This window comes from Xenopus laevis, chromosome 8S (assembly GCF_017654675.1).
Source record: "Xenopus laevis strain J_2021 chromosome 8S, Xenopus_laevis_v10.1, whole genome shotgun sequence".
Classification (NCBI taxonomy): Eukaryota; Metazoa; Chordata; class Amphibia; order Anura; family Pipidae; genus Xenopus; species Xenopus laevis.
This window is the reverse complement of record NC_054386.1, coordinates 48,532,355-48,557,303: the sequence shown is the minus strand read 5'-3', so window position 1 is coordinate 48,557,303 and position 24,949 is coordinate 48,532,355. Positions and strand designations below refer to the sequence as shown.

The window sequence follows — 24,949 nt, the reverse complement described above, 5'->3', positions numbered from 1 at the left end:
GAGTTTTGTTTTGAAAACATTGAGGGAGGATTCTCTCTTGAGAGATTCAGGAATGGCATTCCAAATATAAGGAGACGCAAGAGAGAAGGGTTTGATACGGGAAACAGCAGTAGAAGTGGGGGGTACAACCAAGCAGTTGCTCTGAGAGGAGTGGAGGTTTCGGGCAGGAACATAGAGACAAGAGATGAGATGTAGTTAGGTGCAGAGGAATGAAGGGCTTTGAAGGTTATGAGGAGGAGTTTATAAGTTATTCTTTGTTTTATGGGAAGCCATGATAAGGACTTCAGCAGCGGAGGGGCCTGTACCCTTTTGGATGAGAGGAGGATAATTCTTGCAGCAGTTTTTAATACAGACTGTAGAGGGGAGAGATGGGAGTTAGGGAGGCCAGTTAGTAGAAGGTTACAGTAATCTAGTCTGGATAGGATGAGAGCATGCATGAGCGTCTTGGATGTATCAGGTGAAAGGAAGGGACGGATTTTGGCAATATTGCGTAAGAAGAAGTGACAGGTTTTGACAGTGGTGTTAATATGATCAGAGAAGGAGAGAGAGGAGTCAAAGATTACCCCCAGACAGCATGCTGAGTTGACAGGATTAATGAGCATGCCATCAATAGAGATAGTAAATAGGGGAGTAGGACCAGGCTTAGGTGGAAAGATAAGTTCAGTTTTGTTAGGTTGAGTTTGAGGTGGCGCTGGTTCATCCAATTTGAGATAGCCAGGAGGCAGTTAGAGATCTGAGCCTCTGTTTCAGCTGTTAATGAAGGGGTGGATAAATATATTTGGGTATTATCAGCATACAGATGATAATTAAAGCCAAATAAATGGATGAGATCTCCCAAAGACAAGAGTGTACAGTGAGAACAGCAGCGGACCAAGTACTGAGCCTTGCGGCACCCCCACATTAAGTGGAACTTGAGATGAGGTTTTGTTATCATAGGAGACAGTGAATGATCGGTTAGAGAGGTAAGAAGAGAGCCAAGATGCAGCCTGGTTACGGATGCCAAGCGAATAGAGAATCATCATCATCAATTTATATAGCGCTGTCAAGATACGCAGTGCATCAGGAGAGAGTGATCAACTGTATCAAATGCAGATGATAGGTCAAGGAGGAGAAGGATGGAGAAGTGACCTTTGGCTTTGGCAACCTGAAGATCATTTGTAACTCTGCACAAAGCAGTCTCAGTAGAGTGACCAGGCCGGAAACCAGATTGCAGAGGGTCCAACAGATCATGGGTGTGTAGAAAGTTAGTAATACGGGAGAACACAATACGCTCTAGGAGTTTAGAGGCAAGTGGTAGAAGGGAGACAGGACGTTAATTTGATAGACAGGCTGGGTCAAGCGTGGCCTTTTTAAGAATAGGCTTTACACAGGCCTGTTTGAAAGGAGAAGGGAAGGTTCCAGAAGCTAGAGAAGAATTGAAGATGTGAGTAAGTAGTGGGGTAAGCTCTGCAACACAGTGTTTGAGCAGAGAAGAAGGCATAGGGTCAAGGGGGCAAGTTGTGAGTGGAGAGGACAAAAGAAGTTGGAGACTTCAGACTGTTACTGGAGGGACGGAATTAAGACATGCAGAAGGGGGCTTAGGAAGGAGGAACTGGTTTACATTAGTAGAGTTAGGGATCTGATTGCGGATGGACTCTACTTTGTCTTTAAATAAATCAGCAAAGTCCTGAGGAGAGTGTGTCTGGTTGAGTGATACTGTGGATGAGGGATGGAGAAGAGTATTGAATAGAGAAAACAGGCGTTGTCGGTTGGATTCGTGATTGTTGATAAGGGTACTGTAGTACTCTTGTTTGGCTTTTGACAATGCAGAATTGAGGCAGGACAATAGAAATTTATAATGAATAAAAATCTGCTTGCGTACGGGATTTTTTCCACATACATTCAGCAGATCTCATGCAGGAGCATATCTGGTTTGTGAATTCAGCCAGGGTCGTGGGTTCAGAGCAGGTGTACGCTTAGCCTGTAAAGGGGCAAATGAGCCAATGGTTGAGGATAGTATGTGATTATACTCACTTACCAGGATCAGACGTTTCCTTAAAGGGGAAGGAAACCTTGTCGGCGCAAACCCCCCCACCCCCCCTTTGTTGCCCACCCTCCTTCCTCCCCCCTGGCCTACCCGTCCCGCTGGGCAAATGCCCCTAACGTTACCTTCTGCGCAGGTCCATTCCAGGGAGTTCACCGACGACATCATCTTCCACGCGATCTTCCTGCTGTGAACGGCGTTTTGGCGCATGCGCAGTAGAATCATTTCGCCGGTACGGATCTACTGCGCATGCGCCAAAAGTCACGCGCATGTACAGTAGATCTTACCAGCGAAATGATCCTACTGCGCATGCGCTGTTCAAAGCAGGAAGAAGATGTCGTCGGTGAACTCCCTGGACTGGACCTGCGCAGAAGGGTAAGTAACAAGTTAGGGGCATTTGCCAGCGGGACGGGTGGGCAACAAACGGGAGGGGGGGTGGGGGGGTTGTGCCGGCTAGGTTTCCTTCCCCTTAAAGGGAAATGAGACTGGACCTGAAAGACTGAGCTAAGGCTGGAAGGTCAATGTCACGTGTATCCCGGACTAAGACAGTGGGGGAGAAGCAGGTGGGCATGGAGAGAGAGAAGGAAAATGTAACCAAATTGTGATCGGAAAGGGGGGGGAAGGGTTCACTGTTAAAACCAGAGAGAGAGTTTTTTTTTAGTAAACACTAGATCCAGAAAGTGGCCATCCTTATGAGTAGGGGTGTTTGTCCACTGCTGAAGCTCAAAGGAGGAGGTTAGGGGGAGAAAACGAGAGGGCCAGGGTTGTGAAGCATCATCAATGTGGAAGTTGAAATCCCCAAGAATGATTGCAGGGCTTTCAGTGCAGAGGAAGAAAGAAAGCCATGTATGTATGTGCGTGCACGTACACACACAGTGCCAGGGGTGGCAATATGTACGCCATGGAGAACTGCCATGGGATCACCAGAGCGTGCGCTAAAGGATCTATGCTTCTTGCCACGAACTTTAGGACCTTTCGATTGGTCCGGGATGCCATCAGGTCGATTTCTGGAATTCCCTATCTGTCCACTAAGAGTTGGAAAACTTCCTGATGAAGACTCCACTCTCCTTGATCTATCGTTTCTCTGCTCAGATAGTCTGCTATCCAGTTGTCAACCACCGATATGGCACGAACTTTGTTTTCTGCCCACTGTAGGATGCTGTTTGCTTCCCGAAGGGCTGCTTGACTTCTGGTGCCCCCCTGGTGATTTATATAAGCAACTGCTGTTACATAGTCGGACTGTATCCGCACTGCTTGACCCTGGAGTAGGTAAGTCAGATGCTCTAGGGAGTAATGAATCACTCTCAATTCTAGGAGATTGATGGGGAGATCTCTTTTCTCGATCCCAAAGGCCTTTGATCGTCGTTTGATCAAGTACACCTCCCCATCCCTGTAGGCTGGCATCCGTTGTGAGAATTGTCCAGTGGTGTGGGGGGGAAAGTCTTCCGCCTGCTGTGCAACGTGGTTGTAGCCACCAGTCGAGGGAGAGTTTTACTCTGTGCGGAAGGACTATTCGGCATTCGAGATTCTTCCGATCCCTTCGTTGTTGCAGAAAAATGGCATGTTGAAGGGGTCTGGTGTGGAATCGAGCATAAGGGATTGCCAGGAAGGACGCTACCATCGTTCAGAGGGCTTGCATGGCCATACGCAGTGACACAGTGGGAGCACTCCGGATGGTCCGAACTCTATCCTGTAGGGTGTTGGTCTTGTCCAGTGAGAGGAGCTCTCCCCTTGCGGGTGTCCAATATCCGGCCTAGGTATTGTATTGTCTGTGTTAGGATGGACTTGTTGTAGTTGATCATCCACCCTAAGTCTGTCAGGGTCTGTAGGACCTGGGTTGTATGGAGATGGGCTATGGTTGCGGAGGGGCCCTTTACAAGAAGATCGTCTAAATAAGAAATGACCGGTATTCCCTTGAGTCTTAACTCTTCTAGTGCTGCCGCCATGATCTTGGTGAAGGTGCGGGGGTCTGATAGTCCGAATGGAAGAGCTATGAATTGCCAGTGTTGACCGCTGACGAAGAATCTGAGGAACCGGCGGTGAGCCAGATGGATGGCTATGTGGAGGTAGGCGTCTGATGTTGATTACCGATATGACTGGGCAACCTTGAAATGAAGAATCTGTGGGGGGTTTGTTGCATAAACTATCAATAGTCCTTGAGAAACCACCCGAAGAACCCACAGGTCCTTTACTTGTTTCTGCCACACCCCACGAAAGGATTTTAGGTGGCTGAGCTGGACTTGACCTGGGAGGGTTTGTTGGAGCCTTGTTGGATGACCAGCTGGGTCTGTTTGCTTTGGTAGCGTGAGCGGAAATTCGATATGGATTTATCCGTCTGTGTATTGGGCTTGCCTGAAGGGACGAAAAAAGGGGCCTTCTTTTGGTTCTTGTCTGTGGGAGTAGGAGTGCTTTTCCCACCCGTTGCCTGGGATATTATTTTGTCAAGTTCGGCTCCAAAGAGTAATTTCCCTTGGAAGGGGAGGCTGACTAGGGAGCGTTTGGATGTTAAGTCGGCTGACCATGATTTCAGCCACAAGAACCGACAAGCCGCCACCGATTGGGCTGAGGCCTGCGCCACCATCTTCGCTGCGTCAATTGCCGCGTTGCCGACATAAGAGGTAGCATCCGCAATTTGGGACAGTAGGTTGTCTGTAGTGGGATCCTCGGATCCAATGAGTTGTGCTGCTTTCTCCACCCAGACCTCCATTGCCTTTGCGACCCAGGCAATAGCCAAGATTGATCGAAAGGCAGAACCTGACGCTGTAAAGGCCGACTTGCAGAACCCTTCGAGGCGTTTTGTCTATAGGGTCTTTGAATGCAGCCGCGTCTGCCACGGGTATGGTAGTATTCCTGGACAGTCTTGAAACAGGGGGGTCCACCGCTGGGGGTGATGCCCAGAGATCAGTGCACTCTTGAGGAAATGGATATGTCTGAGAGAATCTTCTAGAAATCTGTAGCCTGTGGTCCTGGTGTTTCCACTGGGGCTTGATTAAGTCGTCGAGTTGTGCGTATGCTGGAAATACGTGCGAACTCATGTCTTTTGAAGATGTTCGATATTCAGTGTAGTGAGAACCGCTTGGATGAGGCCTTCAACCTCCTTTGGTGTTCTAGGAGTATCTAGATCGGGATCCATATGCTCTTGGTCAGAGTCTTCCTGACTTGGCCTTCCTCATCGGAGGGAGCGAAATGTTCCCCTGGGGAATCTGGAGGGGAAGGAGCATGTCTTTTGGCGCCTGTAGGACAGTCATCCAGCCTGTAGGGTGTGAAAGGCGCTCAAGAACCTTATCTAAGGTCTCGGGAATGCGGGCCAGATTTTGTATGCCTGCGAGTGAGAGGGAAAGGGCCCTAACTAACTTGATTCAGAAGTGCTGGCCAATGGAGGTGGCCAGGGTTCTGATGGTCTGCAAGCTATACACACTGAATCAGCCGAATCGGCAGTAAATTTTGGTTTGCATGCCAGAAAGGAAATCTGAGTATGGGAGCGTGAAAGAGCTGAGGACTTGGAGGTCCTGGGCTCTTCTGTTTTGTCTGCCATAATGCTCCTTGCAGTCATGACACAAGTCACTTTTTTCTAAGAGACAGGGGTCCACAGTCTAGTGTGGGGTGGATGGTAGAGCGGATGGCCTGCGGAGACAGATCAAAGGCACATGGGGTAAGGGGCCCCGAGACCTAATGCCCAAGAAGCAGTAAGCAAAAAGGTACTTGCCTTAGGGAAAAGGGGTAGCTGTCCCTGATCAGGTCACTGAAATATTCCAGAAGGCCTTGAGTGCCTGCTGGAAGGGGCCTGAGGCATGTTGCACAGGAGAGCAGAAGTCGTACGCCGGTAAGGGAACAGGTGCGGCACAGTGAAAAGGCGCGAGATATAGGCAACGCTGGGCGAAAGCGCAAGAAGCTGCGCCAGAACATAGAAGACGAACGGAACCGGAGGAGAGGAGTGGGCCCTAAATGGAATAGAAGGAAGGGTAAGGAGAGCCTGTAACCGCACAAGATAGGCCACATCGCTCTAAGCTACCATCTAGAGAGAGAAATGGGGGTTAACAAAGATTCATACTCACGCAAAATGCCAGCTGGTCCGTGCCCTTTAGTAAGGTCTCCCTAAAAGAATGACAAATAAAAATATATATGAAAAACACATATATCTGTATTTGTAGCATACAGTACAACACCCAAGAGGGAGTGCACAGCGCTGCTGCAGTCCTCCAAAGAGCGGGAAGCAGCGCAGGGAGATAGGAGCAAGCCTGCAGACCTCCGTAGAGCGGGAAGACTGTAGGGCATCTAAGGCAATAGCTGGAGAGGCTCTTGAACGGATCAATGGCCCCTTAGTGTGGCAAGATCATAATATGGAGTCCTGATCAGTTATGTCACGAGGTACATGTCTTCTCCTTCTGAGGACACTAAATGAAACTGAAGATGTTAGGAGGAGACAGGGGAGAGAGACAATATTATATATACATACACACACATATATACACACACACTTTCAAACAGTGGTGTCAGTGTATGGGTTCTCCCGAGATTATCTGGCTCAAAATATGGATATTTTTCTGGCAGAGACCCAACAGCACGTTAAAGGATCAGTAACATCAAAATATGAAAGTGTTTAAGTAAAGAATAATGAAGCGTTGCCCTGCACTAGTAAAACTGGTGTGTTTGCTTTAGATCCTCTACAGTAGTTTAAATAAACAAGCTGCTGTGTAGCCATGGGGGAAGTCATTCAAGCACAGGACACATAGTAGATAACAGATAAGCGCGGTAGTATACAATGAAAATGCCTAATGCGTTTTGGGAATGGATCCCTTAATCATAGGGTTCCATTCCCGAAACACGTTAGGCATTTTTCAACATCCTGCCAATAAACCTTTGCACAGAAGTGCCGTCCATTTGTTGAGTTTGTCACATGTAGCCAAGTTTGGTTGTGACACTCACCTTCTTCCTGAAAATTGGCTTGGTTTGGCCACCATAGCCACTTTGTTTGCGGTCATAACGCCTTTTTCCTGTAAAACAAAAAAAAAAGGTGGGGGGGAAACGTAGGTGTAAGATTCCACAGAACCAACAATATCATCTAAGAAACCAGTACTACATACATCAGCCACTGTGGAATTTTACCATTTCCTGCAATAGTTAAAGGGGACCTGTGGCTGAAAATTCTATTTTCTAAGCAATTTTACAATATACCTAAGTTTCAGTGATTAACTACTGGCTCAGAGTCCGGATAAAATAAAGTGGGAGCCTTCTGCTACCGTGTTTCAGAACCAGAGAACAGAAAAGACTAAATACTTTCAGTCACAATTCATTCCATCCAGGATGTGGCATCCTTGCAACACGATCTTGACAAACTGGCAATCTGGGCAGCTAAGTGGCAAATGAGATTCAATGTTGATAAATGTAAAGGTCATGCACCTGGGATGTAAAAATATCCAAGCCCCTTATACCCTTTAATGGTACTGCACTAGGCAAATCCATTATGGAAAAGGACCTTGGAGTCCTTGTACTGTAGATGATAAACTTGGCTGTAGCAAGCAATGCCAGTCAGCAGCATCAAGGGCAAATAAGGTCTTGAGCTGTATTAAGAGGGGCATAGAGTCACAGGAGGAGGGGGTTATTCTTCCACTGTATAGAGCACTTGAAAGGCCCCATCTAGAATATGCCGTACAGTTTTGGTCTCCATCACTCAAACAGGACATTATTGTATTACAGAGGGTACAGAGAAGGGCAACTAAGCTGGCGAAAGATATGGAAAATCTTAGCTATGAGGAAAGACTGGGGATGTTCACGCTGGAGAAGAGGCGCTTAAGGGGTGATGTGATAACTATGTATAAATATATAAGGGGGATCATATAATCTCAATGCTTTATTTACCAGTAGGTCTTTCCAGCTGACACGAGGTCACCCATTCCGATTAGAAGAAAAGAGGTTCCGCCTAAATATTCGGAAGGGGTTTTTTTTTTTTACAGTGAGAGCTGTGAAGATGTAGAATGCTCTACCTGAATCAGTTGTACAGGCTGATACATTAGACAGCTTTAAGAAGGAGTTGGATGGCTTTTTATCAAGTGAGGGAATACAGGGTTATGGGAGATAGCTCATGGTACAAGTTGATCCATGGTCTAGTCAGATTGCCATTTTGGAGTCAAGAAGGAATTTTTTCCCCCTCTGAGGCAAATTGGTAAGGCTTCAGATGGGTTTTTTGCCTTCCTCTGGATCAACTGGCAGTTAGGCAGATAAAAAAAAAAAAAAAAGTTGAACTTCATGGATGTGTCTTTTTTCAACCTTACTTACTATGTAACATTTTTGAGTAACTTTAAAACTAAAGAAAATGGTTGCTTTATATTACAACATTTCTTAGAGGTAGATCTTTCAACAAACGGAACAGTTTTTGGGATGAATAACCCTTTAAAAAGTTCAGAATCTGTCAGTAAGCAGACTCTTCAAACAAAACAATGCCAAGATTCTGTTCTTACCCTGGGCATACAGAGAGTCCTTGCCCTTCTTGTATTGTGTCACTTTGTGTGGCTGATGCCTGCCACATTTCTTGCAGTAGGTCCGACGTGTCTTGGGGACATTCACCTGAGGGTTTAAAAAAAAAAAAAAAAATAGATTTCTATTCGATATATAGTTTAATAAACAGCATTAGAAAACCAATCCCTACCTTGATCCACCAGTGAGCTATAGTGCAATATATATGAGAAAGGCCTTGGTGTAGAACAAAACGTCAGTTACGTGTTTCTAATAAAGAATTTTTATACTTTTGAAAAGACCTGTGAGTGCAGATCCTTCTGGAGTGGTGTGGATTGTCTGCAGGCCTTGCACCTAGGGTTGCCACCTGGACAGTAAAAACAATGGTTGATCCCAATGTTAATAGGGAAAAAAAGATAGGAAGGCCGCTTTTTTTCCAGGAAAGGTGGCAAGCCAGGAGCCAGACTTGCAATTTACAGTAACCCAACATAAAGCCCCAAGAGCCGACCAAAAATACACTAACATGGCATTTTAAAAGGTAAACTGGAGATTTTTACCATCAATACAGCCAATGCCAAGCTGCATTAATTTCAATATAGCATCATACCATTTATATCTAAAAATTCTGATAGGATATGTGATAAAACCATCAGGAGCTGGGGTGAAATAATACATGAGGAATCCACCAAATCAGCATTTTAAATTATTTTTCACCTGGTAAAATTGAACTGAGCCAAAGAAAACACAGAACGAGCTTTTAGGACAAAATGCTTTCCATACACACTCACACTAAATGACTTGGCACTTAATTTATAAGCAAGCCAGCATCTTATTTTATTTTTTCAAATGCATGTATAAGTCACATGACTGGGCAACTGTAATAGCAAAGCATATATTAGATACACGTTTAACGGGAACATGCTAGCCTGATTATCAAGTGCCATTATCCAAATGTATGGTAACCACGAATTCTAAAGGAAATGCAGAGAAAACCTCAGGCTTACAGGCGATAATTCAATCAGTGAGTGGGTATAATCTTTAAACAACCAGAAGTCAGTTAAAATACAACAGGAACAAATACTAACCATGTTTATCGCAAACTTTATCAACGCACACCTCACTAAACGCCCTACCTAGCGTTAATACACACAGAGTATCTAAACGACAGAATACGAGCTAACCTATAGGATCAGCTGGACTATGCTATACAGAACTCCCCTAGGTACCAGATATTCCCGTTCCATTTCTCCAGCACTGAGGTTTTGCAAAGCAATAAAGCCTTAACTGTACAGCTAGTACTCCAATAAACAGATGCCAACTAAAGAGCAAACGCGCACAGTCAGTAACCGAGGATTGCTATGGATTATACAACTTGGAGGATATACGAGAAAGCTATACTCACCATGTCGTTCTACTACGTAGAGAAGAAACAACGGAAGCTGGAAGTGACGTCAGAAAAATGGAATGAGCGCTACCATAGAGAAGAGGAAAATCGGATTCCTAGACAAGAAAGGGAGGTTGAAAAAGGGGAGCGTGCTAAAACATCGAAATAAAAACACGGAAGCTAAAACAGATTGTGTAGTAGACGGTTAAACTCTAATGGTTACAATCGAATATGTGATGGAAACGTGTGATCACATATATATTTTTTAATATGACTTGCAAAAACGTATTATTTATAAACATCTAGAACGTTTAGATGTTGGATATGTTTATGGGCAAAACATGATTTTCCTGGCATGCTACAGATGGAGGAGCCAGCCAGAATAAAAAAACTACAGCAAAATATGTTTATACCATTATCAGCTGCTTTTTAACTGGGGCGAGATTAATTGATTTTGGTATTATAAACACATCCTATGACACAATACTATAGCATTTACCCTCCTTTCTAAGGTTGGGTTTCTGTTACATTTTTTTCCTATTGGATATATATATTGGGTTTCAGATTCAGTACTGTATTTAGGGTTGCTACCTTGCCAGTATTTTACCTGCCTGGCCGGTAAAAATTATGGTTGATGCCAATGTTATTAATAGGAAAAAAAGGCAAGAATACAGGAAGGCCGGTATTTTTTCCAGAAAACGAGGCAACCCTAACTGTATTGGCCAAATCATTTGTGGAAGGTTTCATATTTGGCACCATTAAAAGTCTAAAAATGTCTGGGTGCTAGTAAGAAAAACAATATACAGTATGTGTAGACTACAGAACTCAACAAACCTTTTTCAAGGAACAAACTATGAAGGTACCTTCCCCCATCTATAAGAAAAATGGCACCAAAATGAGGTCACCAAGGCAGCCAACAAACAATAACGAGAAGAGCAGTAAAGAAAAACAGGGCATTGTGCATAATAAGTGTGAAGTAACAGTGATGGCATAATTTAAATACTGTGCATACTAATCTCTAGTATTCATAATAAAAGGAAAACAGGCAGCAGCCAAATGGTAATTAAGGCAAAGAGAGTAAGGGGCAGATTCATCAAAGTGTGAGATTAGAGTTTATAACAGAAAAAGCCACCTACTTCCTTTGAATTCCTAGGGGATTTTTAGAAGGGGGAATGAAGCACGTCTAGGGCTGAAATGGGGTTAGGCGAGGCCCCCTTCCCCCCTCAGGTGCAGCCTGTGTAGTTTAGCCTCCCCCACCCCTTCCCTGCTAGCCCCCCAGGTAAGAACAATGGAAGGGGGCGGCGGGAAAAAGAGGGGCAGTCAGGCGGAGGAGTGTTGATCAGGGCAAGGTTTTTAAGGGGATGCGCTGTTGAGGAGCTCAGACTTACTTGTTTTTTGTTAAACCGGTCTTGTAAACAGTAGATCCTGAGTTCAGCTCTCAGCAGTGCCTCCAGGAGCCTGGATAGCTCAGTCGGTAGAGCATCAGACTTTTAATCTGAGGGTCCAGGGTTCAAGTCCCTGTTCAGGTGAAATGGCGATCGCCTTTAAGAGACTTACTTGTTTTTTGTTTCCTTGCAGGATCGTCATTGGTGGAAGAGGCTGCAGCAGAGGAACGGAGAAAGATTCAGCAGCAGTGTTGGTAGATTGGGAGCTGGGGATGGAAGGCAGCGGAGCAGTACAGGAGGCACCCAGGAGGAAGATCCTTCGGCTGAAGAGGTTCCAGGACGACTGGGAGCAGAATGTGGTGAGGATGGCTAGACCCAGGACCCAGGAACGGAAGGAGCTGAGAGGCAGTCTGTAAGAATTAAAGAGCAAGGGAAGGATTTTGGGGGCTCACAAAGGGGAGATGGGGGCCTGGCAATAGCTTCCACTGCCACCAATGCAAGCCAGGCAGGGGTCCCACAAAGGGAGGAAGGGGGTCCGGGGGATTTTGCCACTGCCAATGGAAATCGGGGACGCTTGGTAGGGGGGAGAGAGGAGCGGCTGGGCGAGAGGAAAAGGGGGAGGGAGGCACATGGGAATTTCATGGCCAACAATGTCAGGAAAGTGGGGGAACCTGATCTTGAATGGGGGGGTTTGTGGATGAGGCATCTTATGAGTGTGAGTGGGGCATGGAGGATGCCCCCTTGCCTAGGGGTAGGAGTTCTGGGCAATGGAGAGCAAGGGGGGTTGCAATGTTAGATTTAGGGGAAATGGCTGGGCAAGATTTGAGCAGTATTCATGGAGGCCTAGGCACGGCGAAAGCCTTCATTATTGGGATGATGGTTTGAATGTGTGGGATAAGTTTCTGTCCAAAGTTTAATGGGATAAGGATATGGATTGCAGAGGCTAGACGTAGCCAAGAATTGGATTTTTTTGCACTGGTGGTAAGAGAAATTATGCTTTTATGCTTTTTAAGCTTTTTAGCATTTTTGAGGGAATCTTACAAGGAAGGGAAGTCCAAGTCCACTATGCGTCAAATCAGGCTTACCTTCTGCTAAAAAAAAATTCGATATTGCCTCTAATGTAGTAACATTAGAGGCGATATCGAATTTTTTTTTAGCAGAAGGTAAGCCTGATTTGACACATAGTGGACTTGGACACATAGTGGACGTGGACACATGCTTTTTAAGCTTTTTAACATTTTTGAGGGAATCTTACAAGGAAGGGAAGTCCAAGTCCACTATGCGTCAAATCAGGCTTACCTTCTGCTAAAAAAAAATTCGATATTGCCTCTAATGTAGTAACATTAGAGGCGATATCGAATTTTTTTTTAGCAGAAGGTAAGCCTGATTTGACACATAGTCCTATAATTAGGAAAGTGATGAAAGGTTGGAGTAGATTGGAGGGCCCTAAGGTGGATAAAAGGGAGCCCATTGTTAAGACTAGGTTACAACAGATATTGTTATCCTTCGGTGGGATTTGTTTTAATTAGTTTGAATGTGTGTCGTTTGGTGGAGCTTTTCGTATAAGTGAGTTGGTGCCACCTTCTAAAAAGGCAACAAAAAAGGGGCTATGGTACAAAAATGTGTCGATACAGGAAGGGAAATTGTTGATTTATATTAGTAGTTCAACGACAGACCAGATGGGTAAAGGAAAATGGGTAAGCATAGCCATAGCTCATTGTTTGGATGATTTTTTGATTGTTGGACCAAGATATGGAGATATTTGCCAGAAGACGTTGGCAATATTTTTGCAGATGCTAAAAGATTTGGGTGTGCCAGTAGCGGAGGAAAAGACAGTGCTACCAACAACAATATTGACTTTCTTGGGAATTGAAATAGATACAGAGGCAAGGGTATGTAGGCTTCTCAAAGATAAGGTGGATAGGACAAAGCAGGCAGAATGATAACAGCTGGAAAGGTAACGTTGAAGAAAATGCAGAAATTGATGGTTTTGCTAAACTTTGCGTGTAGAGTAATTCCCATGGGTAAGATATATAATAGGCGACTAGAGAAATTCATGGCAGGGATAAAGAAGTCGTTCCATAAATCAGAATTACAAAGGAATTGAAAGAAGATTTGATGGTGTGGGATAAGTTTCTGTCCAAGTTTAATGGGATTAGGCGGAGTAGCTTTTCGTATAAGTGAGTTGGTGCCACTTTCTAAAAAAGGCAATAAAAAAGGGGTTATGGTACAAAAATGTGAGAAATTGTTGATTTATATTAGTAGTTCAAAGACAGACCCGATGGGTAAAGGAAAATGTGTAAGCATACGGGAAACAAGGGAAGTGTCATGCCCCGTTAGGATAGTAAAGGAAAATATATGGCTGTGCGTCCAGCGGTAGGTAAGCTATTGTTGTTGCATGAAGATGGTTTCAGCCTTTCAGTTTAGGCGGGTACTGAAAAAGATGATGATTGATAATGGGTGGGATCCAAAGAAGTTTGGGTCTCATTCTTTCAGAATAGGTGCAGCAATGGGAGGGGAAAGTAGCGAAAGGATAAGAGCATTGGGAAGATGGAAGTCGAAGGTATACAGGAGATACATAAGGCCCATAAACGATGCAAGAGAGGAGTCTTAACTAATGTTTTGTTTTTGTCACAGCAGGAGCTGCGACAATTTGCAACGTTTTGATATCAGTTCATTCATTTATTTTCTGGGCAATGAAGCATGCAGTGGTTGCAGGTCAGCACATGGGTTTGCCGAAGGAGCACATGAAGATCACTTGGCGTGGTAAGATTGGGATGAGATGGGAACAGCTGAGAGGTATGTCCTTTGAGGCAGCAAGCCGGAATCCTATACATTTGCTAAGCATAAATGCGGGGGGAATTACCTTATGTCGCACAGGACCCTAGCCCTTATTGAGGCCATGAAGGCCGACTTGAAATATTTTAAGGAATAGGAGAATTCGGTGTATAGCATGGTCAGATATGATACAAAGGAGCAATTGGTGAGGTGCCAATTTCCCCCAGGACATGGAGAAGGCCAGGAAGAAGGTTAACAGGGCCATGCAGAAATTTATGTGTTCCTCCGGTGGGGGTGTAATAAAGCATGAAAATATAAAATGTATGCAAACACAGTTGTACAGGGAGAACAGAGTGCATTTATCAGAGGAAGTTTTGGGTTTGTTCATTAGGAACATCAAGGTGTTCATTGAGGAATGGTGGAGGTCACGGACCGGGTAGTGGGGCCATTGGAAAAGGATAGGTGTCACCCTCCCCTTTTTTCCATTGGTTGGTGTCAATGCGGCTCTAGGAGTACGAATTGGTTACAGTGCAGGCCTACCTTTAGTGAGTCACAAGTGTGCATCAGACTGGGACTGCACGGTCTTCTGTGATGCATGCAAGAGACTGGGTTAGTGCCGTTTATGCACAATGAGGGAGCCGGGATGGGCTAAAAGGTGGTCACTGAGTGCGTTTGGCCCCATGACCCCTGCTTCATGTTTGGAAAATCTTTTGGGCATTGATCCCACGTTTTTAGAGATACTAATTTTTGGGCAGTGAGATCATGTTTGGAGAATAAGAGCCACAGCTGGGGTCAGGGTGTACTTAGACTTTGATTTTTTAAACTGTTAAATAAAGCCTGTGACCTCCACAGATTTTTTCCATGGGGCGGGCTGGGGGAGCAGGCAGGGGGAGGAATGTTGGTCAGGGCAAGGTTTTTAAGGGGATGTGCTGTTGAGGAGCTCAGACATTGATTTGCACCTTCCCTCCCTAGGTAAGAAGGATCCAGTGGGAAGAAGGTGCTCCAGGGTTGTTATGACCGATCGCCTGGATGGGGTCAGTAAGGAATTTTTCTCGTAGCACTAATTGGCTGAAAAGTGCTAGAGTTTTTGCCTTCTTCTGGAGTACCATTATCTGTGGTTGTCAACAGTACTTGCCTGGGTCAGTGGGGCAAATTTTTGGGCAGTGAGCCCACGTTTGGAGAATAAGAGCCGCAGCTGGGGTCAGGGTTGACCTAGACTTTGATTTTTTAAACTTTCAAATAAAGCCTATGACCTCCACAGATTTTTGCCATAATATGTCTCTGTATTTTTAATGTGGTGAGTGAGTGGTAAAGGCACAACCTGGGGGCATAGTGGGGTTTTCAGCCTAGAGTATTCAGGGTCGAACTGGGCTGGTGGGACACTGGGAAAAAACCTGTGGACCCCATCGGCCCAGATCCGTTCTCAACTGGCCCAGATCCAATGCAAGAAAAGCAGGTAGGTCCTGAAGGGGCCCCTAAAGTTGGCGGATGGGGTGTCAGGGGCCCCAGTTGTGGCAGCCCTGGTGGGCCCAGAACCCCCCAATCTGACATTGAGTGTATTTATCAAATGCTGATCTCTAACTTTCACCCATTGATAAATACCCTTCTAAAAATCCCATAAGAATTAATAAAAAGTGGCTGAGTTTTTCTTAGGTGAGCGCTAACCTTGTAACTGCCACACATATAGTGGAGAATAAAGAATCAGTACCCATTCTTGTTTGGCAAAAGTGGAAAGTGATGTAGGTACCCCAAACTCCTGGACATGTTCTCCTTGTTACACAGCGGAACACCCATGTCCACCACAGCCAAGGATAATTTGTGGTACTATTGACAGCATGTGCCTATGGACCCAACACTTTTTACCGATCTTTTTGCGGAAATTACTGTTTGGTTTGTTCCTTTGAACAATACAACTCTTTTTCTTTTTTCATACTTGTTGTCATACAACATACATAGTAACATAGTAAGTTAGGTTGAAAAAAGGCACACGTCCATCAAGTTCAACCTTTTTAACTTTTTTAAACCTGCCTAACTGCCAGTTGATCCAAAGGAAGGCAAAAAATCACATCTGAAGCCTCTTCAATTTACCTCCTTCCTGACTCCAAAATGGCAATCTGACTAGTCCCTGGATCAACTTGTACTATGAGCTATCTTCCATAACCCTGTATACCCTCACTTGCTAAAAAGCCATCCAACCCCTTCTTAAAGCTATCTAATGTATTAGCCAGCTGGAAAGACCTACTGGTAAAAAAGCATTAGAGAGATTATTATATGATCCTTATATATTTATACATAGTTATCATATCACCCCTTAAGCGCCTCTTCTCCAGGGTGAACACCCCCAATTTGGCCAGTCTTTCCTCGTAGCTAAGATTTAGTTGCCCCTCTCTGTATCCTCTCTAATACAATAATGTCCTGTTTGAGGGATGGAGACCAAAACTACGGCATATTCTAGATAGGGGCCTTACCAGTGCTCTATACAGTGGAAGAATGACCTCCTCCTCCCGTCAATCAATGCCCCTTTTAATACAGCTCAAGACCTTATTTGCCCTTGATGCTGCTGATTGGCATTGCTTGCTATAGCCAAGTTTATCATCTTCACGAACGTCAAGGTCCTTTTCCATAATGGATTTGCCTAGTACAGTCCCATTAAGGGTATAAGTGGCTTTGATATTTTTACATCCTAGGTGCATGCCTTTACATTTATCAACATTGAATCTCATTTGCAATAATAATGATTGTGGTATACAGTTCACATACAAAGTGAATGATAAATGTATAGAATTTTTGGATGTTTTGTTCTCACAAGAGGATGGTAAAGTTAGGACAAATGTCTATAGGAAACCCATAAGTAGAAATTCTCTTTTACTACAAAATAGTTGTCATCCGGAACCTCTTCTCGAGGGCATCCCGATTGGACAATTCCTCAGATTGAGGAGGATTTTTTCCACTTGGGATGCCTTCCAGAGTGCGGCGATGGATTTATGGGACCGATTAGCTGATCGAGGATACAGTACAGAAACTCTGAAAAAAGCATATGAGCGTGCAGTACTTAGTGATCGAAAATCTCTGCTCAATGAGGCAGTAAAAGATAGACAACAACGGAAAAGACAAAATGTTACAAATAGTAATAACAGTAAGAATAAAGTTTATTTTGTGACAGACTACAGTACAGAAGCAATAGATATAAAAAAGATACTACTGAAACACTGGCATATAATAAGCTCAGATCCATCATTAAAAGTAGATAGACCCTGGTTCACCTATAGGAAAACTAGATCTGTTGCAAGTTATGTATCCCCAAGTATGCTCCCTGATAAGCGTGAACATAAAAAATCCACTTGGTTAAACTATGTCGGAACATACAAATGTGGAGCGAGAATTTGTAAGGCATGTAATTATATTAATGTATCAAAAAAATTTAGTAGTACTGCTACAGGAAAAGAATATGAGTGTAGAACATACATTATGGGGCCAATTCATTAACTTCGAGTGAAGGAATAGAAGAAAAAATACTAGTACTATCTCTTTAAGAAAAAACTTCGACCCCCTAGTTCGCCACCTAAAAGCTACCGAACCCAATGTTAGCCTATGGGGAAGGTCCCCATGGGGGGGCTTGGCTACGTTTTTTTGGTCGATAATCCTTCGATCGTTGGATTAAAATCCTTCGAATCGTTAGATTCGAAGGATTTAATCGTTCGATCGAACGATTATTCCTTCCGTCGTTCGATCTAAGTATATGCGCAAAATCCTTCGACTTCGATATTTGAAGTCGAAGGATTTTCATTCCCAGTCGAATATCGAGGGTTAATTAACCCATCCCTGTAATTCAAACATTACCCAGAACAGCATACATGGATCTACGATGTTTATAGCATTCATCTGTTTTTAAATGTTTTTATTAAAATTAAAATAGAGAAGTGTGACAATAAATTGATATAAGAACTAGGGTATATCCCTTTAAGATAATGGGTGTGATATTTGTCTGTAATCAAGGTTAGCTATAAAGTTGTGTATTGTGTGAAAAAATGTATACTCTGAGGAAGTACCATGAGGTACTGTACGAAACCGGTCAGTAGTAATGACAATGTGCACTGTGTCAAAGCTGACATGCAATTAATATTACAATAAATAAAGAAGCTTTTATTATTTCACAGAAAACGAGCCATGGAAATCCATTTTTGAAATTAATAAATAACCCCTATGGAGTTCTATTTACTAAAACTCCACTTTTTCTCACATATATATTTATATTTTGACCAAGACCCGAATCCCCTTAATTTACCAATAATTATTCTCAAAAAAATCGATGAGAGAAAAAGTCGCTCCAATATCACTCAATTTGAATTGGGCAACTTTTTTCAAGTTGACGTTCAAATCATATGCCTTTTTTGTGTTGTCATCGAGACAACTACAATTACTAAAACTTGACTTTTTCATACTATAATATAAAAAAAAATTCAACCAAACTCCCAAAATTGTTCGAATTTTTCAAATTAAAAACCCCAAAAACATGTTTTCTACCTTCAGGATTCTCGTTAGTTTCAGGCTAATCTGATAAATTAGAGTTGTTGTAGTGACAATTCGATAAAGTCAAGTTTTTTGGATATCAGTTCGAAAAAGTAAATTTTAGTAAATACACCCCTTTAAGAAATGGTACAATAGTTCCAAGCTTTCTGTAAGTTGGCTTCAAGATTTTATTAGGTTTATTTATCAAGGGCAAGTAAAAAGAATACAACTTTGCTTCTACTAAAAGTTGTGGGCCTAAGAGCCCCAATCTCAAAGCACAAACATTTACTTACGCTGTGTATTTAAATACATTCTTTGCATGTTGCAAACCCCCCACCAAATTTGTAAATTAGTTCTGTATAAAAGTTCATTTTTTCAGGCACAGGCTATTAAAAATGTTTTTTTTTTTTTTTTAATATACTTTATTTTTCTTATTTTCAGATAAGCATACAAAGCATTGAGAGAAAACATACGAAGACATGAAAGAAGGATTCTCCTCATTATTATGAAAGGATTACATTGCAATATGACAAAGATCTTTAAAAGTACATTATTTAATGTGGGTGGGCTGAACACCCCGATCAAAAGGAAAACGGTCCTGTCACATCTCAAGAAACTAAAACCAGACGTAATACTACTGCAGGAGACTCACTGGAAACTAGGGGATACGTGCATGCTTAGGGCACCATGCATTTCGGCATCATACACTTCAAAACAAAGGGGTGTGGCTACTTTGATATGCACTTCCTTACCATACCAGGTTCAGGACTCCATTATGGACCCCGAAGGCCGCTATTTAATTACCCATGTAGACATTTTAGGCACGGAATTTACCCTGACTAACGTTTATGCCCCAAATGGCCCAAACAAATCCTTTTTCGCACAACTTACACAAAAACTATTGGAAACCCGGACTCCAAACCTGTTGGTAGGGGGGGACTACAATACTTTACGGGACTTTAATATTGATAGAACTGGACCACCGACCAAACACAATAGCAAGACTGGGGGAAATATACCCCTATTAGAAGACCAATTACATCTCATAGACCCTTGGAGAACGGCAATACAGTCATTACTCCAAAGTGCATGATATGCACTCTCGAATTGACTACATACTTTCGCACGAAACCCTTTTCTTCCGCATTCTGGAAGCAGAGATAGAAGAAATCGTACTATCGGACCATGCCCCAATACATATTACGATACAATTAGAGAGGCCGCATACACAACATAGACGGTGGACCTTCCCCACGTACCTAGCCCAAACGGATTCTTTTCGCACATTTCTCACGAACCACTGGCATAACATGATTGATGATAATTTAGAGCACTGGGAGGAACCATTGCTGTTGTGGAATACTACGAAAGCGGTTATGAGGGGACATATTATAGCCCACATGGCCAAAATAAATAGGGAGGAACGTACTAAATTTCAACAAATACTGAACACGGTTCGGCAAACGCACAGGGACTTCATCATTGCACCGAATGAAATATCTAAAGATAAATACTTGGAAGCTAAACAATTGTTGGAACTATATGCGACATCCAGGGCCAAAAAAAAACTAGAATACACCAAATACAAATTTTACAGGTGGGGAAACAAAACGGGGAAACTCTTGGCGGCTCTTGTTAAACCACGCTCCAAAGCTAGACATATCCTCAAATTACAACCCCCGGGAAACGGTCCACCAATTTGTACTCCTCAAGCTATTAAATTGGCACTAGAGAGGTATTTTGAGACAGTATATGCAGCGGAGGACCCACCAACCGAACTAATAACCCATGTCATACAAAAGGCTACTTTGTCTAAAATTACTCAAACACAAAAAGACATGCTTAATGCCCCCATAACAACTGCGGAAATAGTGACTACAATAAGAACCCTTGCCAACAATAAATCACCTGGCCCGGATGGGTATACGGCAGAATACTACAAGATTCTAAATCCACACGCTATACAATTATTGTCAAATGTCTACAATACCATGTATCAGAAAGTAGATATTACCAAGGAGCAAACAGAGGCATATACGACACTACTCCCTAAGCCACACAAAGATCCAACACATTTGCACTCCTATCGCCCGATCTCCCTGCTGAATGTCGACCTTAAAATTCTATCCAAAATTATAGCCCAAAGACTACAATTACTGCTACCAGATCTCTTAACACAACATCAGTTAGGCTTTGTGAAACATCGGCATTCGACAAGGGGAATTCGAGCAGCTATAGCTGCGACACGAATTTCTACACAAAATAGCAGAAACGTCCTTTTAAGCCTTGATGCAGAAAAGGCGTTTGATAAAATACTCTGGCCTTTCTTATTTCGGATATTACACCATAGGAACTTAGGCGACATTTTTGGAACTTATATACGTAATCTATATACAGTACGAATGCACGAACTAGACTATTGATAAACGGGACCGTGTCAGATCCCATTACCATACATAGAGGCACTAGACAAGGATGCCCATTGTCGCCCATACTATTCAACTCAACATTGGACCCCCTCCTACGAATTCTCCAAGACATGGCAACCTTTAAAGGTATTAAGGTAGGGGAACACAAAACAAAAATCACGGCCTTTGCGGATGATCTTCTTCTTTATATTGCCAATCCCAAACAAGCACTACCACATATCCTCTCTACTATTCAGCAATTTGGACTAGCTGCTGGATACTGTATCAATGTTGCCAAATCAGTGATAATGCCACTAGGAATTAAAGGGAAACCCAGATGGGGGGCCACATACCATCTCACGTGGGCCAGAGATGTGATCACTTATTTAGGCATCAAAATACCGAAAAGACCACATGAGCTTTATACATGCAACATCACGCGCAGCATAGAGGAAATACAACAAGATCTGAAAAACTGGCAATCTTATCACCTTTCTCCCATGGGTAGAGCTAATCTGCTAAAAATGGTGGCATTCCCTAAACTGTTATACCGGTTACAAAGCCTTCCCCTCTTAGTCAAGGATAGGGACATTCAAGCGCTCTACAAACTATTTAGGAACTTCATATGGAATGGGAAAAAAGCACGAATTAGCCTCAAAAAACTCCAGCAATCCACTCTGAATGGAGGCCTAAATTTTCCTAACATTAAACATTATAATTTGGCAGCTACCTTACGACACTTAAAAGACTGGATTCACGACTCCGACATCTACACTAACACGTTTCAAGAACAACAGTTCATCCCTCATGCTAATCTATGCTACATTTTACATCTGCATAAAGCGGAACTTTCAAACAAAATTACAGACAACCCCTTATTATACTCTACATTGCAGACATGGAAGGAATTGAGAAAACAAAATAATCTAAACAGCATTCACTCTCTGCATTTACCCTTTTTGTTGAATCCTGACTTCTTGAGCGGGCGGACGCTTGCAACATATCAAAACTGGAGACGTGAGGGGGTGGTGACCACACGCCAACTGACTGACGGTAGCAGTCATAAACCTTTAACTTTTGCACAATTTCAAACCAAATTTCCGTTCCTACAACACAATATATTTGCCTTCCTACAAGCTCAGATGTACACTAGCAGAACCATACGACTTTTGTCGGACACAGACTGGAATAATTCTTTAGATAATTTCCTCTTACGAACTAATTCCACTAGAGGAGCTATATCTCAGAATTATAAATTTCTACAGGACGACATTGACTATACTGGCTTACTCACGGGACCTAAACTGTGGACGATTGATATACCGGAAATAACAATGGAGGTCTTATTCAGGATGTATAAGCAACTATGGTATACTCTGCCTTCCAGTATCTATAGAGAAATGTTTCTCAATCTACTGCACAGAACGTATCTGACTCCAGAAATACTTTTTAAAATGAATAGGAGGGATAGTAGCGACTGCCCGAAATGTGGTCAAGCCGCAGCTAATCTTATGCACTGTCTATGGGCCTGCCCGTTCATCAGGGGATTCTGGAGTCAGATACGTGATTATGCAACAAAACACTTGGTCAACTATATTCCACTCTCAGCATCATGGGCGCTCTGGGGCGTCACCCCACACATTCATACCAAAATTTCGAGGGGGGCTAGAAGGCTCCTACTGATTATATCAGCAGTGGCGAAAAAAACTATATTGCAAGTCTGGATATCCAACACCCCTCCCACTATCAATCTCTTCCTGGAGAAACTGGTTCGAGTTTTTTACATGGACTGGATAGAAACATCTTTAAATAAAAACTCAATAATTCAAAGGTTTTTTGATACTTGGGCAGTGCTTGAATTGGGGCGGGATGGGATCCCGTTACTTTTTTGAAATGACCAATCTCCATCCCCTCAGGCGGGATGGAACGATTTATAATACCGGAACTATGTGGAACCGTTTTTTTTAAAAAACTTCCCTTTGTTTTTGCGCTTTAGTGTAGGTGGGAGCGTGCGCCATGTGGGACGGAGTTCCCTTCCAATCCAAAGTATAGATAGGCATAGGCGGAGATAGGCAGAGAGGAACCCCGCCTGCTATAGTCTGCAGAGAGGAAGCCCGGTCTCGGAGGAGGAGCCGATGCAGCAGTATCGCGTTGGCGCGGCACAGCGCTGGCCTGTGTTCAGGGTCTGCTGCCTCACCTGCTCCAATTACTCACACGCAGACACCGGCCGACGGCCGTCAAGTCAGTGCTTCACCGGTGACCGGGTGACCAGCCTTCTCTGCAATTCTGCACAGCACACGCAGGACTCACCATGTCCCAGGTCAGGTCCCTAGTCGCAGTCCCAGCTAGCTGAGCGAGCAAGGCCCAGGTAGGCAATACGCACATCCACGCCATCCATTTCTGATTCAAATGGAGGTCCTGATTCTGTCCCCAGAGACCCTTAAATTAATATTTCCAACTATCGCCCTCGTATGGTCTAGTGTCCCAGTGTCTAGGTAGAAAATTTCAACAGATAGGAATGTTTGGGACAATGCCACCCTTATACTATTTTCCTTTTCTGATTTTTAATTAATGAATTGCTGGCCTCTTAATTTTTAAGTTAATTAACTCAATTTTTAATATTTAGTTTTTTTTAAGCACATGCACTTTAATTAATTGATTGGCTTATTTATTATATTATTTATATACCAAAATAATTGATTAATTTATTAATTGATTGATGTGCTGGCACTGCATTGATTTGGGCATTATTGCATATGATTGAATTGGCACTTAGCGTTATTTATTTATTTATTTAAAAATCAATATTTGTAGAGTGTGGGGTTTTACTGCTGCTCTATTTAAAGGATTTCTAGCCATGTTGTCATGTAATCAAGACCTTGAGCATCTTAACAATTTACTATTCCTTGCCCCTGATCTTTGAAGGGGTGATTGAATATTTGAATATTTGAATTATGGTTCACTTTTTAAGGTAACTTTATTTTAGTATGTTATAGAATGGCCAGTTCTAAACAATTTAGCAATTGGTCTAGATAATGTACACAGGAAGAATGAGAACATATTTTGCTCTATTAAAGTAGGAAACTTTGAAGCAAGTAGTAGGATGTGGGTGAGAACAGTAAAGAAAAAGAAAATATGTGAGGATGAAATAGAAAAGATTAAAGGGAAAGTTTACCTAGCAAAACGATTTTTTTTTCAGGACAACCAAGGCTTTCACAATCTGCTGATATATTTTGTGTGAGTTCACTTCTGTAACTTTACAAGCTTCTAAATGCATATACTGTATATACATTTCATTTGAAGCAACATAGGGGGTTCATCACAGTGAGGTTGGGGAATGCACTGCCGGGTGATGTTGTGATGCTGATTCAGATAATGACTATAAGAGGGACTTTTTGGACAGACATAATATCAAATGCTATTGTGATTCTAAACTCTATAGTTAGTATAGATATGGGTATGTAGAATTTAATTAAAAGTAGGGAGGGGTGTGTGTATGGATGCTGGGTTTTCATTTGGAGGGGGTTGAACTTGATGGACTTTGTCTTTTTTCAACCAAATTTAACTATGTAACTGTAAATGTAAAAAATTAGGGTCATTCTATTTCTTGCAATATTAAAAAAAATATTTTTGATAAACATGGAAATAGCAAAATAACTGGTGGGCGAGACCTATTACAAGTGGGTGTGGCCTAAATTTGTGGGCGTGGTCTAAAAAATTTTGCGCCGCGCTACTCGCAGCACATCGACCATCCCTCCACATTTTTGAACCCAATTCAAGCACTGTACTTGGGAGTCGTTTATTGAGATTATACCACACACGATGAAGGTGAAGTTGCATGAATGTTTTCAACATAATGAGTGGTATGTTACGAGACTTGTATGTGGGGATCCCCCTATTAACTTATGACTGAACGTATGCACAATGTAGCTGTAACCTCCGGCACGGCAGCGGCAGAGACATAATGTAACCAGTGAACAAGCAAAGAGAAAATGGACGGGTTATCACT

The 24,949-nt window shown here is 42.9% G+C and overlaps 1 protein-coding gene and 1 non-coding gene across 4 annotated transcripts in view; one reads left to right on the top strand and one right to left on the bottom strand.

Annotated features, from left to right (window-relative positions):
• The window catches only part of LOC108700056 (60S ribosomal protein L36a), a 25,392-nt gene extending 15,416 nt beyond the window's left edge, over positions 1 to 9,976 (bottom strand). The window contains exons 1-4 of one of the 3 annotated variants that reach the window (XM_041575153.1): positions 9,879 to 9,976; positions 8,482 to 8,587; positions 6,950 to 7,017; positions 6,017 to 6,118 (exon numbers count right to left, since the gene is read on the bottom strand). In XM_041575153.1, coding sequence (XP_041431087.1) covers positions 6,032 to 6,118; positions 6,950 to 7,017; positions 8,482 to 8,587; positions 9,879 to 9,881 — 264 coding nt within the window. In that variant the 5' untranslated portion in view covers positions 9,882 to 9,976 and the 3' untranslated portion in view covers positions 6,017 to 6,031. Of the gene's footprint in view, positions 1 to 6,016; positions 6,119 to 6,949; positions 7,018 to 8,481; positions 8,588 to 9,561; positions 9,803 to 9,878 lie in introns of those variants that run through there. The other 2 variants (XM_018232917.2, XM_018232918.2) reach the window with 2 other exon arrangements.
• Positions 9,977 to 11,316: 1,340 nt separating this feature from the next.
• On the top strand, positions 11,317 to 11,389 carry trnak-uuu. The gene has a single exon. It is a non-coding gene; the product is annotated as a tRNA-Lys (tRNA).
• The last annotated feature ends 13,560 nt before the right edge of the window (positions 11,390 to 24,949 follow it).